The sequence below is a fragment of the Leishmania major genome, chromosome 26 (assembly GCF_000002725.2).
Source record: "Leishmania major strain Friedlin complete genome, chromosome 26".
In the NCBI taxonomy this organism is placed as follows: Eukaryota; Euglenozoa; class Kinetoplastea; order Trypanosomatida; family Trypanosomatidae; genus Leishmania; species Leishmania major.
The window spans coordinates 86,922-99,700 of record NC_007267.2 but is presented as its reverse complement, the minus strand read 5'-3'; the positions used below and the strand labels follow the sequence as shown (position 1 = coordinate 99,700).

The 12,779-nt window shown below is 62.1% G+C and overlaps 3 protein-coding genes across 3 annotated transcripts; all 3 read left to right on the top strand.

The window, feature by feature from the left end:
• Positions 1-308: 308 nt before the first annotated feature.
• Positions 309-5,789, top strand: LMJF_26_0360 (conserved hypothetical protein; the record flags this gene model as incomplete). Its single annotated transcript, XM_001683991.2, has 1 exon — positions 309-5,789. One exon carries the CDS (start codon positions 309-311, stop codon positions 5,787-5,789), a length of 5,481 nt encoding a protein of 1,826 aa, XP_001684043.2.
• Positions 5,790-6,768: 979 nt separating this feature from the next.
• LMJF_26_0350 (conserved hypothetical protein) lies at positions 6,769-9,546 on the top strand (the record flags this gene model as incomplete). Its single annotated transcript, XM_001683990.2, has 1 exon — positions 6,769-9,546. The coding sequence occupies one exon, from the start codon at positions 6,769-6,771 to the stop codon at positions 9,544-9,546; it is 2,778 nt and encodes a 925-aa protein (XP_001684042.2).
• Positions 9,547-10,746: 1,200 nt separating this feature from the next.
• On the top strand, positions 10,747-11,775 carry LMJF_26_0340 (conserved hypothetical protein; the record flags this gene model as incomplete). Its single annotated transcript, XM_001683989.1, has 1 exon — positions 10,747-11,775. The coding sequence occupies one exon, from the start codon at positions 10,747-10,749 to the stop codon at positions 11,773-11,775; it is 1,029 nt and encodes a 342-aa protein (XP_001684041.1).
• Positions 11,776-12,779: the final 1,004 nt, after the last annotated feature.

Below are 12,779 nucleotides of genomic sequence, written 5' to 3'. Positions count from 1 at the left end.
ACAGCGTGCGGGACGGGCAAACTTTCACGTACTGCCTGCTGCCGTCCTCTTCTGTTTCGGCCACGCCTCTTCGCTACCCTTTTGTTGTATTTGGGGCCGCTGCGGCGGCTCATCGCCGCCACCTCCCCCTCCCTTTTCCTCCTTCGATCGCCCCCCCCCCGTGTGCCGTCACACACGGGGTGGCTTATCACGTACCGGACAATCGCTAACGCATGCGCATCGAGGCCGAGAAGGAGGGAGCGCCAAGCACCAAGAGACGTAGAAGTAGGATTGGCCGTCACATCTTTGCCTGGGGTGGGTCTGGGCGTATGCGCCGTGCGCGACATAGGCTCGGGGTGCGGCGGTTCTCAGATTGGACAATCGCGACGTGGCGGCCGAATACCGAGGCGGCGAGTCCTCTTCGAAGATGCGGTACCGCCGCTGAGGGCACTGCACCTTCGGCCTCTACAACGCCCTCCTCCACGGCGCCCCCTCGCCTTCCGTCGTCGTCGTTGGCGGCCTCTCTGGCCGCACCCAAGATCCTCTCCGATGCTGCCGCCCTCTTCGACCACTACTTTAACGACGTGTCCACCACGCTCGACATCGCTCCCATCAAGCGGCCACATGTCGTGGGTAGTCTCGTGTGCGCGTTGGAGGAGTATCCAATCAGCGTCATCCTCGTGGAGCAGTGCTGCGGCACCTCTGCCGAGGCCGTGACCGAGAGTGTGCGGTGGAGGGCCATCCATAGCGCCCAGGGAATGCGTGGGGTATCGTGGAAGTCAACGAAGACGTTTCTCATTCATCACCTGTGCACTCCTCGGCCGAATATGGTCGAGCTGCTGGACGCGCTCGATTTGACACTGCGAGTGCGGCTGCTGCGGCAGGACGACCTCGCTGCCACTGCTACTGAGGAGCAGGAGGGAACGCATCGTGACGAGCGCGGCGGCGTCTCCGATGCGTCGTCACGAACAACGAAGAAATCGACTGGGCAGAGGTGGCGGTGCTCCGCTGAGCTGTACGATACGTGGCACACACAGCCGCGCTTTACGCCTGTTGAGCCCGCAGCCGGTGGCGGCGAAGAGTCGGGGGGCGATGAAGTGGGCGAGCTGCTGGATGTGATTGAGAGAGCTCTGACAAGGGTAGAGGCGAAGTTGCGGCAGCTGCACATGCGATACACGAGGGACAGCGTGGAGGAGGCCTGCAGGTTTGTCAAGGAAGCCGGCGGCGACTTCTGCGACACGCAGCTCACACTGCGTGGCCTGCGGGCGTGTATGGAGAAGGACGACCATGCGCCACACAATGCGACTCGGCACTGCCCGTGGTGGGGCGAGGTGCGAGCACGCCGTTGCTGGTCTCTTCAGTGCAACGCGGACATGATCGTGAAGCAGTCAAAGGCCGTGGCGTTTCACCTCTGCCTTGCCTTCAAGCTGCACGCCAGCTGCAGCGGCGAGACCAATGGCGAAAGTGGTGTGGCGGCCGTACTGCAGTCGTCTGAAGCACATCGTGGGCTCGCTCAGCTTGTGGACAACAAGGCAGCGGATGGCGTGTCCCGCCGCTACACAAACCCGGCGAGCGGCTCGGGGCTTCTACAAGACCTGTACACGGTATCCGCCCTTTCACGCATGCTGGCAAGTGGGCGCTTGTCCCCCGCTAAAGACTGGACGTGTGGACCGATGGACTTGGCGGGTCACCTCGTGAGCGCGGCGGCCGTGCTTTCTCCGACGATCGCCTACGACTGGATTGGTGCCACTCGAGGCGGCAGCGATTCACTTGCGCAAGAAACGCCATGTAGGGCACAGGAGACGGTGTCCACTGCCGCGGATGCGGGGCTGCCGGCGTGCGTGCGCTGGAGCACCTTTGTGGGACGGGCCAGCTTAGACGACTTTGTAGTCCATCTCCGTGGAGCGATTGGTGCGCGAGGGCGAAGCGCCGCGACAGATAGCTGTGCTCTGCCGCCGCTGTGGCCACAGCTGGGCCTTCTTTACCCCGGCACACTCGAAGACCGATGCGCCGCCTTGCGCGAGCTTTTACGGCACGAGCATGGTCTACGGGGGTTGCCTCGGGTCTCCGTAGCCGTATGCGCCACTCCGCTCTTCTCGCTCGAGTACGACGCGGAGCTCATCGTGAAGGACAGCGATGCCAACGCGAAGCGAGTTTCACCTGGCACGGCATCCGAGCTCACCAGCATTCAAATCTTGTGTGGGGATTGCTATGCGGACGTCGCTGCTGCTGCGCAGGTACACACGCCATGGGCAGCACCACTCTGCAAAGCCGCTCCAGCACCTCTGCCGGCGGCCGCCACGGTAGCCCCACGCGGCAAAGGCGATCAGGTGGACAAGGGTTCTGTGTGCTCCGACACGGGCAATCGAACCCACGGCGCCACCAGCCCCGCGTTTGATGCGCCGCAGTGCATCTCGGTGGACGTACTCTCCATCGGCGACTCCATGTCGGCGATGGGGTTCACCTCTGCGACATGGACCGCCAGCACAGCGAAGTTCGTGGCTGAGCGCGGTGCCAGCGCCGCTCCTGCTGTGTTCGAGGGCGCGAACACACTCTCCGGCTACAGGCGAATTCTCCGCTTCTGTGCGAAACGGCCGGTGTACAGGACAGCGTACCTGCCGCGGCGCAGCACGCTACAGGAGGCGCTTCAGCGTCTTCTTATCACCATGGCGGCCAGCGGGTCTGACGCGGACGACGTTGTTGACCGCGGCAAGCGAAGGGGAGACGGGTGGCCGAGTGCGGACACGGAGGAAGCAGCGACTCTGCGCGAGCAGCAGACGCGAACCGGTCCTGCACACCTCGGACGCTGCGGCACACTGATGCTCATTTTCCCCTTCAACGCCGGGGCCGCTGCTCTGCAATCGCAAACAAGCGCCGCTGCCAAGAAAATGCAACAGGCTCTCTTCTCTGCCGTGCAGGAGCACTGCCGTGATTCGGCGCCACTGTCTGCGTGGATGCCTGCTCACACCTCATCCACGGAGGCGACCTTCTTCCACTCCTGGCCTCTGACGGCGCAGTGGCTGGTGCCTCACGGCAGCCCACTTCATGTGTCGCTGACGCCGGTGGTCTGCGAAGAAGCAGCGACACCGCGGCGGCGCCATGACGAAAAAGTGGCAGAGGACTCTTCAGGACATGGCGCCGCCCAGTATGATCTGCACATCTTCACCACGGCTTCCCCGTCAGCGTCGTCTGCGCCGGTGTGTAGCGGGACGGAGCCATGCTCGTCACCGTCGGCCACGACTGTGGTGATGCGGCTCCCTGCCAGCGCGGCGTGGCTTTCAACGGCGCACACTGCGATGAGGAGGGCCTTGATGCTCTCACGCCCTGATCTGTTTGCGTATCCTGGTAGCCGTGTCGCCGCATCGAGTGCGCTTGGTGGGGAGGAGGACAGCGACGACACGGCAGGTGGGCACGGGCTGCTTGTGCGCTGTGCGACCTTCACGCAGGTGGTCGAGGCACTTCTCTTCACGACCACCTTTGGTGAGCCGGACGCGTTGGACACTGAGGACTTTCTCAAGGAGCTCTTCGGCCACAACGTGTACACGAAGAAACGCGGCGCAGTGACGGAGTTGTGGCTCATCGTCGCGTCACGCATGTCGCCTGTACGCCTGTGCACTGTGAACATGAATGAGGGCTATCTCGGCGGATCCACAGAGAGAAAGTGGTCAACGTTGCTGCAGTACGTAATGGACGCATCCTGTCCCGAAGCGAGGGCGACCGTGGAAGCGATGCGGCACCTGCGAAGGCGTGTCGCGGCGCTGGCCACCGAGAATGACAGTGGTCGTCCGCCGCCGCAATGCCAACTTGCGTGCGAGTGGGTCCTCAGGCCTGCGGCTGCCAGCGAAAAGGAGCCCGTGGAGTGGGCTCAGGTGTTTGTGGCAGAGCTGGTGCGCAGTTCACCTGTGCCGTCGACGTCTGCTTCTGGCCCTCGGTGGTCAAAAATATCCATGAGGCGGCAACGGCGAGGGGACGCCGCGGTGCAGTCGAGCGACGGTGCAACCTCCGCGAAGGTGCCGACGAGTGTGATGCATCGCGAGGAAGGCCCAGACAGCTTTGGTGTCTTGTGGAGGATGCTGCACTCACTTGCCCTGCAACCTGCGGAGACAGCCAGCCTGCCCACCACGGCGTCCGGACAAGAGATGTCCAGTGCGCCCATTCCTTCGCCTGGTAGGTTCATCAAGGCTGCCCAAAGGGCACTCGCGCGGCAGCGCGGTGTCGCACGTGTGACTCACCGCTACGACAAGGGACTAGGGGGCGTTGTTGTCGAAGGGTGGGAGCGACTGCGGCAAAACGGGAGTGAGGCGCCATGTGAAACGCCGATAACACTCGTGGCTGAGCCGATGCCCCTGCACTGTGTCCCCATGCACGTGATGCAACTTTATCATCGCCTTCTCGTAGAGGCGCACGAGCTTCCTCGTATCCAGGAGGCAGTGTGGGAGCGACTGGGGGCCGAGTGCGAGAAGACCTCGACGGAGACGATCGTGCAGTCTTTATGCGAGACTCTGGGCTGCACGCCTGCCGACCTTCAGAGCGTGGAGGCACGGTACATGAAAGTGTGGACGGCCCGCCTCGAGCTCCCTCTTCGCGTTTTCGGGTTCTGTACTCCCGCGACGCCGTGGCCTCCTTCATCTCCGTCTTCTCAACACCCCTGCTGCGACGCCCCGCACGCGCTGTACGTGTACTGCCATCGCTCCTCAAAGAGACAAGCGATACGGAGTGTTTACACTCTCCTCTACCAATGGACTCGCTATCCTCAGATGGTGGCGCCGGTCAACGGCGCACAGTTTCGCGTTACAAGCGACAAGAGTGCCGTGTGGCCCAGCTGGAGTGCCGACTCTCCCTCGTCGCCGTCGGCGCCATTGCCGTGCCCAGCGACCACTGCCGCAGCCGAACTTAGACCGCCAAGGATGACGGAGTCGGCAGCGTGGGCATCGGAGGCTTGCGCCGCACCGACGGCTCTGCGTGCGCCACAGACGCTGCGCTCCGTCCTCGACGCAGCCCACGCGCGCATGGAAACATCTCTCGGCGCACTCTTGGGTTGCAGGGTCGGCCGCGTGACACTGCGGCTGAGTCAGACGTTTGGGCTGCAGCTGACGTACGGCGTGGGTGCGGCGGGGGTGCAGGCGGAAGTCCCCGAGATGGACTCTGTCCAGCTCCTGCGTGAGGCGTGGGTGCCGCTTGTGTGGGCCCCAGCGCAGATTCTGAGCGCCGAGGTGTCGGTACTGCAGCGCCTCCTCACGCACTCGACCACCACCGTGGGCGTCGGCGACACCGACGATATGCGAAGCGTGCTGGGAGAGCTTGTTTTTCCCAATGACCCAGCGCAGCGCGCGGCATTGCAGAGCGGGCGTGATGTGCGCGCGAAGGAGTTTTGCGTCTCGTTTTTCCGCCGCTACTTTGGCTGGCGCGTGTGCGAACGCGACGACGTCGAAGACATCTCCGTTGGTGACGATCATGGCACCGTCGTGATTGTGCAGAAAGCTGAACAGACACTATTGTCCCGTGGCGGGCCGCACTGCACTCCAAAACGATTCGCCTCCTCGCGTCGCAGAGGCGCAGCGCCGCACGGTGAGCTCAGAAGCGCGACGGCTACTCTCCAGTTGACGCAAATCGTGCCCGGGGGCGCGACTTCCGTCCGGCTTGGGAGGATACTTGTTGAGGTGACGGGTGCGACCCCCCAAGCCGCCTTGGACGCCCTCTGGGAGCCGTGCACCGCACAGATCGAATCCGTGTTCGGCGTGTCGTGCAGTATGCCGCCACGCGAGGCGGACGATCAAATTTTGCACTTTATGCAGTCGCAGCTGGAGTAACCCTCTACCAACTCGCGCATGAGTCGCAGAGAGGGAGGAGGCAGGACACAGGCAGTGACACGAACGCACAGGTGCGCTGGTGAGCGCGCGTTCATGATGCTCACCACGACCCTGGGCCCGGCAGACAGAGTGTGTGCGTGTGCAAAGGAGAGGCACATAGTCCCCAGCCAGGACGCGGGGGCACGCAACACGACAGAGGAGGCGGGCATTGATGTTGTGCTTAGGCTTGGCCGGATCTCCGTTTGCCCCACGCGTGTGCGCGCGCATCTGTCACATCCTGTACCCATCTTCTCTTTCCCAATCGCGGGCGAAACCCACAGGTGACGGACACGAAGCGCACGCATGCTCGCGTGCACACACACGCGCGGTGCGGGAAAGGCAGCGATGCAGACGCGCATGCACAACGAGGGAGGATGGAGGTGTGTGCACGCTCGGTAGCACAGGAGACTTGGGAGGGCAGGCGGGGCGAGAGAGGCCGTCATGGCAGCTTCGCCCTTCGTTGGACCGCCCTCTTTCCGTACTCCGCCTTTCTTCTCCATCGGATCCCGCTAATGCGAGATGCGGCTTCGTGCCGTCAACACTGCACCTTCTCATGCCTCTCGCAGTCCCCTCCCTCCGCTAACACACACGCACACACACACACACACACACTGCCTCGTCCTTGCCTTTCTTCTCTCCTTCCTGTGCACCCAAACGATCGGCACACGTGCCCGTGTGTCTGTGCGTACGGGCAGAGACCATCAGAACAGAACAGCGAACACAGAAGAACCAAGAGCGTTACGCACCGACGCGCACGCGTGTGGAGGGACGACGCAGGCGACACCAACGCACACGTGCGCGCAACACATCGGACGAGCTGCTGACGCATAAGAGAAAGACGCGCAGATAAAAGGCACTGAAACGCGCGTAGTTCGGAGAGGAGGCTGCCTTTTGGGGTAAGCGTACAGCTGCTGCTGCTGCTGCTACCCGTACACGCGACATGGACTTGAAACAGAGCGATCTCGAGGACTTGGCGACCATCGATCTCTCAGACAGTTTCGTCGAGGCGAACCTCGGCACCAGCAAGCGGTTTGACGAGCGCACCTCGAGCACCACTCTGCAGGATGTATGCGCCGCTTTTGTGCAGTCCTTCCTGGTCGAGAAGGGAGAGTGGATCTCCTCGCTGCACGTCTCGCTGAAGGAGTGCCTGACGGTGCTGGAGGGGATGGAGACGGTTCTGGAGAAGTTCATTGAGCAGCTTGATCGAATCCAGCATGACATTGGCGAAGTGCGCGAGACGCTGGCGAAAACGTCCATTGAGCTAAGCAACGCGCGCGTGACGGAGCGGGTCCTGTGGACCGCGATCTCGCACCTCGTTGTACCACCGGAGCTCGTGCAGATTGTGACGCAGTCGAATGATGGGGAGCTGGGAATGCTTTTTCAGCTGACGCTACGCGAGCTACTCAAATACCTGAACTACCGAAAAGGCACGTGGCAGCGGCAGCAGCCGGCCCCTTCGGAGCTCCGCGGATCCGCTGCGTCACCTGGCCCTCGTAGTGGTACCGCCCCCCAGCACGCCTCTCAAGAGCTGCGTCTGCCGCTGACGGAGTTTACCATCTACACGGAGCTGCTGAATATTCTGGACAGTCTCACCGTGTTTGCGTGCATCAAGGTGCGCGACTTTCTCGCGCGCAAGCTGTATGTGCTGACGGTGCCCAACACGAATGTGTGCATCCAGCAGGAGAACAGTCTCAAGCAGTACGCTGTCTTTGTGCACTTCCTGCGCTCCGCGCCGCCGTTGCTGCGGCACACCTTCGCTCGCGGCACGGACGGTAATCATCAGCTAACTTTGATGCCCTACCGTATCACCCGTGCCATCTACAACGAGTTCAAGCAGCAGTACTGCCTCATCATGTCCTCGCTCTACCTCCGCAAATTTCAAGGCTACATCCTGACCCTGAATGCTATGGAGTACAGCACCGCAGCGAGCGCCTCCTTCGGCTCCGTAGGCAGCAACTTGCTCAGCGGCTTCACGAGGGTACAGCCAGCTGCGCCAGAGACCGTGTACACGCTGCCAAGCTTGACAGCTGTGCATAGCAGAGGATCCCTGGTCGACGACAGGGTGTTTCAACTTGGCCAACGAGGAAATATCTTCGCACGGGTCTTCGCACCGCCGCTGATCCCAACGCTGGAGAAAGCAGCCGGTCGCTGGCACTCGTACGAGGAGACGCTGCGCTCCGTGCTGCACCTGCTCAGCGACACAGTCACGCACGAATACCTCTTCACATTCGAGTTTTTCGCCGGCGACACGTCCGTCTACGTTGATGTCTTCCAACCGACACTGCAGTTCATTGTCGACTACGTCTCCGAGGCAGTGCTGCTGCAGTCCTCCGGAAGTGTGCGACAACTGATGAACCAACACCCCCACGCGAGCGTGAACCAGCGCGCGAAAGATGATACCTACGGCTTGTTGATACTGATTCGCATCTGTCACGAGTACCGCTTTTACATGAAGACGGTCTGCAAGCTCGGGTGCCTGGATACGTTCTTCGACTCACTGCTAGTTCTCCTGTGGCCCGCCTTCAAGCGCACCTTTGACGCGCAACTTGTCGCACTCCGCTGCGCACAGGCTCCCTCGCTTGCGGCGGTCACCGCGCACATGCGCTCGGTCGCGGAGCGCATCGCAACGGTGCACCCACTTGTGCGCAATTATACGGCGCTCTCCTGCTCTCTCCTGGGCATTGCTCTCGGGGCGGCGGTGGCCGAAGAGCGAATGGCGATGGCACAGTCTGAACAGACGAATCCGGCGCCGCAGTTGGGCAGGTCGTCTTCTACAACGTCGTCGTCGTCGTCTTTTGCAGGGCCCATCGCAACCGAAGGTAACAGTGGTGGTGGTGGTCGTCGTCGTCGTCGTAGCAGCCTGCGACCAGCAGCTCCACGCAATTCATCTAGCCTGGACGTCAGTTGCGACACGGTCACCGTCCTCATGGACAACGCCGCTTCGCGCACCTGGGATGATCCAGAGCACGCCGAGCTGCGTCGGCTTGCGGTGCAGATGATGGCGGCGGAGGACGAGGAGGACGCAGCGGAGAGTCAGAGCCGTTTCGTCGCGCTTGTCGGCAACATCGACTTTTTGCGTGTGCAAGTGATTCACTATGCTGAGGAAATCGTCAAACACATCCTCGCGCATGCTGGCTTGACGGCCTCGTCGCAGTCTGATAGAGGCGGCGGCGATGCTGCGGTGATGCGCGACGCGTACGTGGTGAACCAACTCCATTACATGTTGACTGCCGCGCAGCGCGTCGTCTTCCCGGGCGAGGAACGGCGCGGCACCACGCTGGCAGACCGCTTCGACCTCAGCCAGCTCCGCAACATGTACAGCACGTACCGCACACGTTTGCTTGGGGAGCTGCTGGACATGCACTTTTACGACTTCATCAACGCTGCGCGAAGTGAGGAGGAGGTGCCACCGCCCGTGCTGCTGCGCATCGCGGACCACTTCCTGCTCTCCTGGAAGCCGGCGCTCGATGCAATGCGGACGCAAGTGATGTCTCTCATGTACGACGCGCAGCTGGCACACGAGGTGATCGCGCAGGCTTGCATGGAGTGCCTTGTGTGCAATACGTGCTTTCTTAAGATCATCTCCGCTGCAGTGGAGTCGCATCCGTCGGCGTTTGCGCAGCGGCCAATCCGCACGCTGATTGTGTCGAACCAGCACATCCTTCTGCACATGCGGAACTACTCGATGCACATGGACCCCTCCAGCCTGCAGCGATGACACTCCCCGACACAACAGTCGCTCTCTCCATCTCTGTGTTTGTGTGATTTGTTTTTTGTCAGTGTGGCAGGGATGCTCCTCACGCAACGCATGCCTCGGTGGAGGAAAAGGGGGAGAAGGGAACGCGGCGACCCATCTGCTGCCCCCGAGAAGTGCGAGGGCGTTGGGCGAGAGACGTACGACGGCACGCGCGCCGGTGTGTCGTCCCCGCGCTCCCTTTCGTTGCCCCTATCCCCACACGGCAACCGTTGCACCTCGTCACTTGACCCGCGCTGTGCCTTCCCTCGAGGCCGCCTCGTTTCCTGCCTTGGTTTCGCTATCGCTGTTGTGATGACTAGATGGTACCCGGCTCCACTCAACTTCTCCCCGCACCGCGCACGCCGCCCGCCCGCATGACGCCGCGCTGGCAGCAGGAAATACAGGACGGCAACAGTCGCCGAACCGTGGATATCGGCAAAGGGAAGGGGCGGGGCAGGGCGAGAGAACTGCAGCTCTGTCCAGCCGAAGGCGAAAAGCGGGTCACCCGGACTTCGACTTTTCCGCCGTAGGCCCTACTCCGTGATATCCTCGGTGTGCCCCTGGTCCCTTCGTTGTTGCGGATATCGTCTGTTCGCACCTCTACCCTCTTCATGCACCGCCCACGTCCGACACCTGCAACTTCTGCACCGCACCACTCCCATCTTCCGCACCCCATCTGCCACGGTCGCGCCTTCACGCTCATATGGGTGTGTGTCTCCTTGCTCCACCGTCCCCTAGCATGCCTGCACGCACGAGTGTGGATTACAGTGCGTACGTCGCTGCTCGTGCGCCCCGTCGCAGGTCCTTTGTTCGCTTGCTCCCTCTGCATCGTCGGCCGCCGTCGTCGCGGCTCATCGGCCCCTTTTCGTTGTCGACGAGCAAAGAAGCGTGCTGGGGGCGCCTCGCGTTGTCGACCTGTGGTCTAGCTGCTCCATTGTCGCCCGCCGCTTGCCCGCCCGCTCGTCTCTGCCAGGCTCGTCTTTGGGGTTGTCGCCGTCTCTTGTGTGCTCTTGGCTCCGCCGTTTGAAGGCGTCCGTCCTTCTCCGTCTTGCTCGAGCACGGCCGAGGAACACGTTGGCGGAACTCGTCGCCGTCCTCTCCGCTTCCGTGCTTGGGATTGCTTGTTCGACCGTCGTTGCTCCCGCACACCGCCGCGCATGACGAGGGAAGGGGCCAACGAAAATGGATCAGATCAAGGAGTACTACCAACGTTGGTGCGACGTGCCGCAGCCACGCAAGATCAAGATCATCCAGCTCGTCGCGTTCGCGTGCTACTTCCTCTTTCTGTTTCTGCTCGTCATCTATGCATTTGGGCGGACTGGGCAGCGGACGTTGACCATTGTGCCCACTGTTCTCTTCACCGACGGCACGCCGTATAACATGCAGATGATTCGCTATCTTGCTCAGCGCCGCGATGTTGTCATCGGCATGATTGTCGTGAGCAACAACGCGCTTGCGGTCGAAAAGCTGCGCTCGAATGTGGGTAACGTCGAGGGTATCCTCAGCGCACTCCAAGCGGAGGGGTACACGAAGACGGTTCCGGTGTACGCATCGCATACGTCCTCCCCCAATAACTTTGAGGCGCCGCTGGGCGAGATGCTGGCGAAGCGGTCCGTGAAGTTTGTCATTGTCGGCCCGTGCACGGAGGCGGCGCACTTTTTGATGGCGTACCCGGCGCACCGCTCGAAAATCGTCGACATCTTCGTCGCCGGCGGCGCCTTCAACAAGGCCGGCAACGCCAACTACCTCTTCAGTGCGAACGTCAAGGCGGAGCGGAACTTCTACATGGATCCCGGGGCGGCGGGCTACATTACGGAGGCTTCGCACCAGCGGCCCGTGACGCTGTTTCCTATCGACGTGACCGTTGCATGGACGGAGGAGGCCTATGCAGCCATTGTGTCGAATCCGTCCTCCACGGCCGCGAGCGCCGAGACGGTGACGACAGGGCTGCGGTGGTACTACCAGACTGTCGACAGCACGCGCAGCACAACGGTAGGCTTGATGGCAGCCGCCTACGCGTCCGATGCACAGGTTCGGCAAACCGCCTTGTACACCTCCATTCCTGTCCGCGTGCGGACAGCGGAGACGAACATGACGAATGGCCAGTCGTACCGTCCCGCCTCGGGTACGCCGGTGCGCGTCATGCTGAGCGTGGCGGCAGACATCTTCTTTAGCCACCTCGTCAGCGTGGACAAGCTCCCCGTGGCGTAGTAGCGCATCTATCGCTCGATGAGCGGTTGTGCGGCGTGCGCCGGATCGAGAGAGGGCGGCGGCGTGGAAAGAAAAAGGTCAAAGGCGAATGCGTGCCGCGAGTCGGATGCATCGCCTGCGCGCTCTCGCTGGTGTGGCGGGTTGGCTTTTAGGGGAGTTCCACGAGACGGAACGCGACGGGGATGGGCAGGCATGCGGAAAACGTGGTTGGTGGAGGTAGGGAGGAGAACGAGGATGCGCATCTACGCGACGCAGCGGGCCTCCTGTTGTTACTCCGCCGCACTGTTGAGTGCCTACCGGAGTGCCCTCGTCGGTGCATCGCTTGTAAGCTGGTGTGTGTGTGTGTGTGTGTGTGTGTGTATGTGTGTGTGTGTGCGTGCGAGAGTGTGTATGTGTGTGTGGCTCAGTAACGGGTACGTTCGACCGCCGCCTCTTTCGGCTTCGCGGCTTCTCGCACCACCGCCACCGTCGCCTCGGCGACACCTTTTAGCTGCAACGTGCAACCGCACACAGCGTGCGTCTATCGACGTGTTGGTGCCAACAGCACGCACCCTAGAGTGCGGGTGTGCCGTGCACCGTGGGGAAAGACGCGGAAACTCACAGACAAAGGAACGGGGGCTTGCGCAGCGGTGTTGCGTCTTGGGGCGCCCTCGCCTCGCCTCAGCATTTCGCGGGTTTCGAGGAGGAGGCACGCAGAGGGGGTGGGTGGTACATTTACCGTCCTCTTGCGGCTCGTACCTCTCGCATGATGGCATGGGGTGTGTGGGCGCCACTATGCTTGCTGTCCTTGCCTGCCGTCATTGTGAGCAGCCAGGCTGGGAACTGGCACCTTGGTCGACAGTGCCCTCTCCACCATGAAGAAGCACAAGAAAGGGTGTGGTGGTGGGTGGTGGATGGTGCGGGGGCACTGCGACAGGTGTCTGCAGATGTATGCATTATACATGGTATCGTCTGAGGCGCAGCGGGCTCATTTCGAGCCCCTATCTCGCTGCGCAGCTATCTCG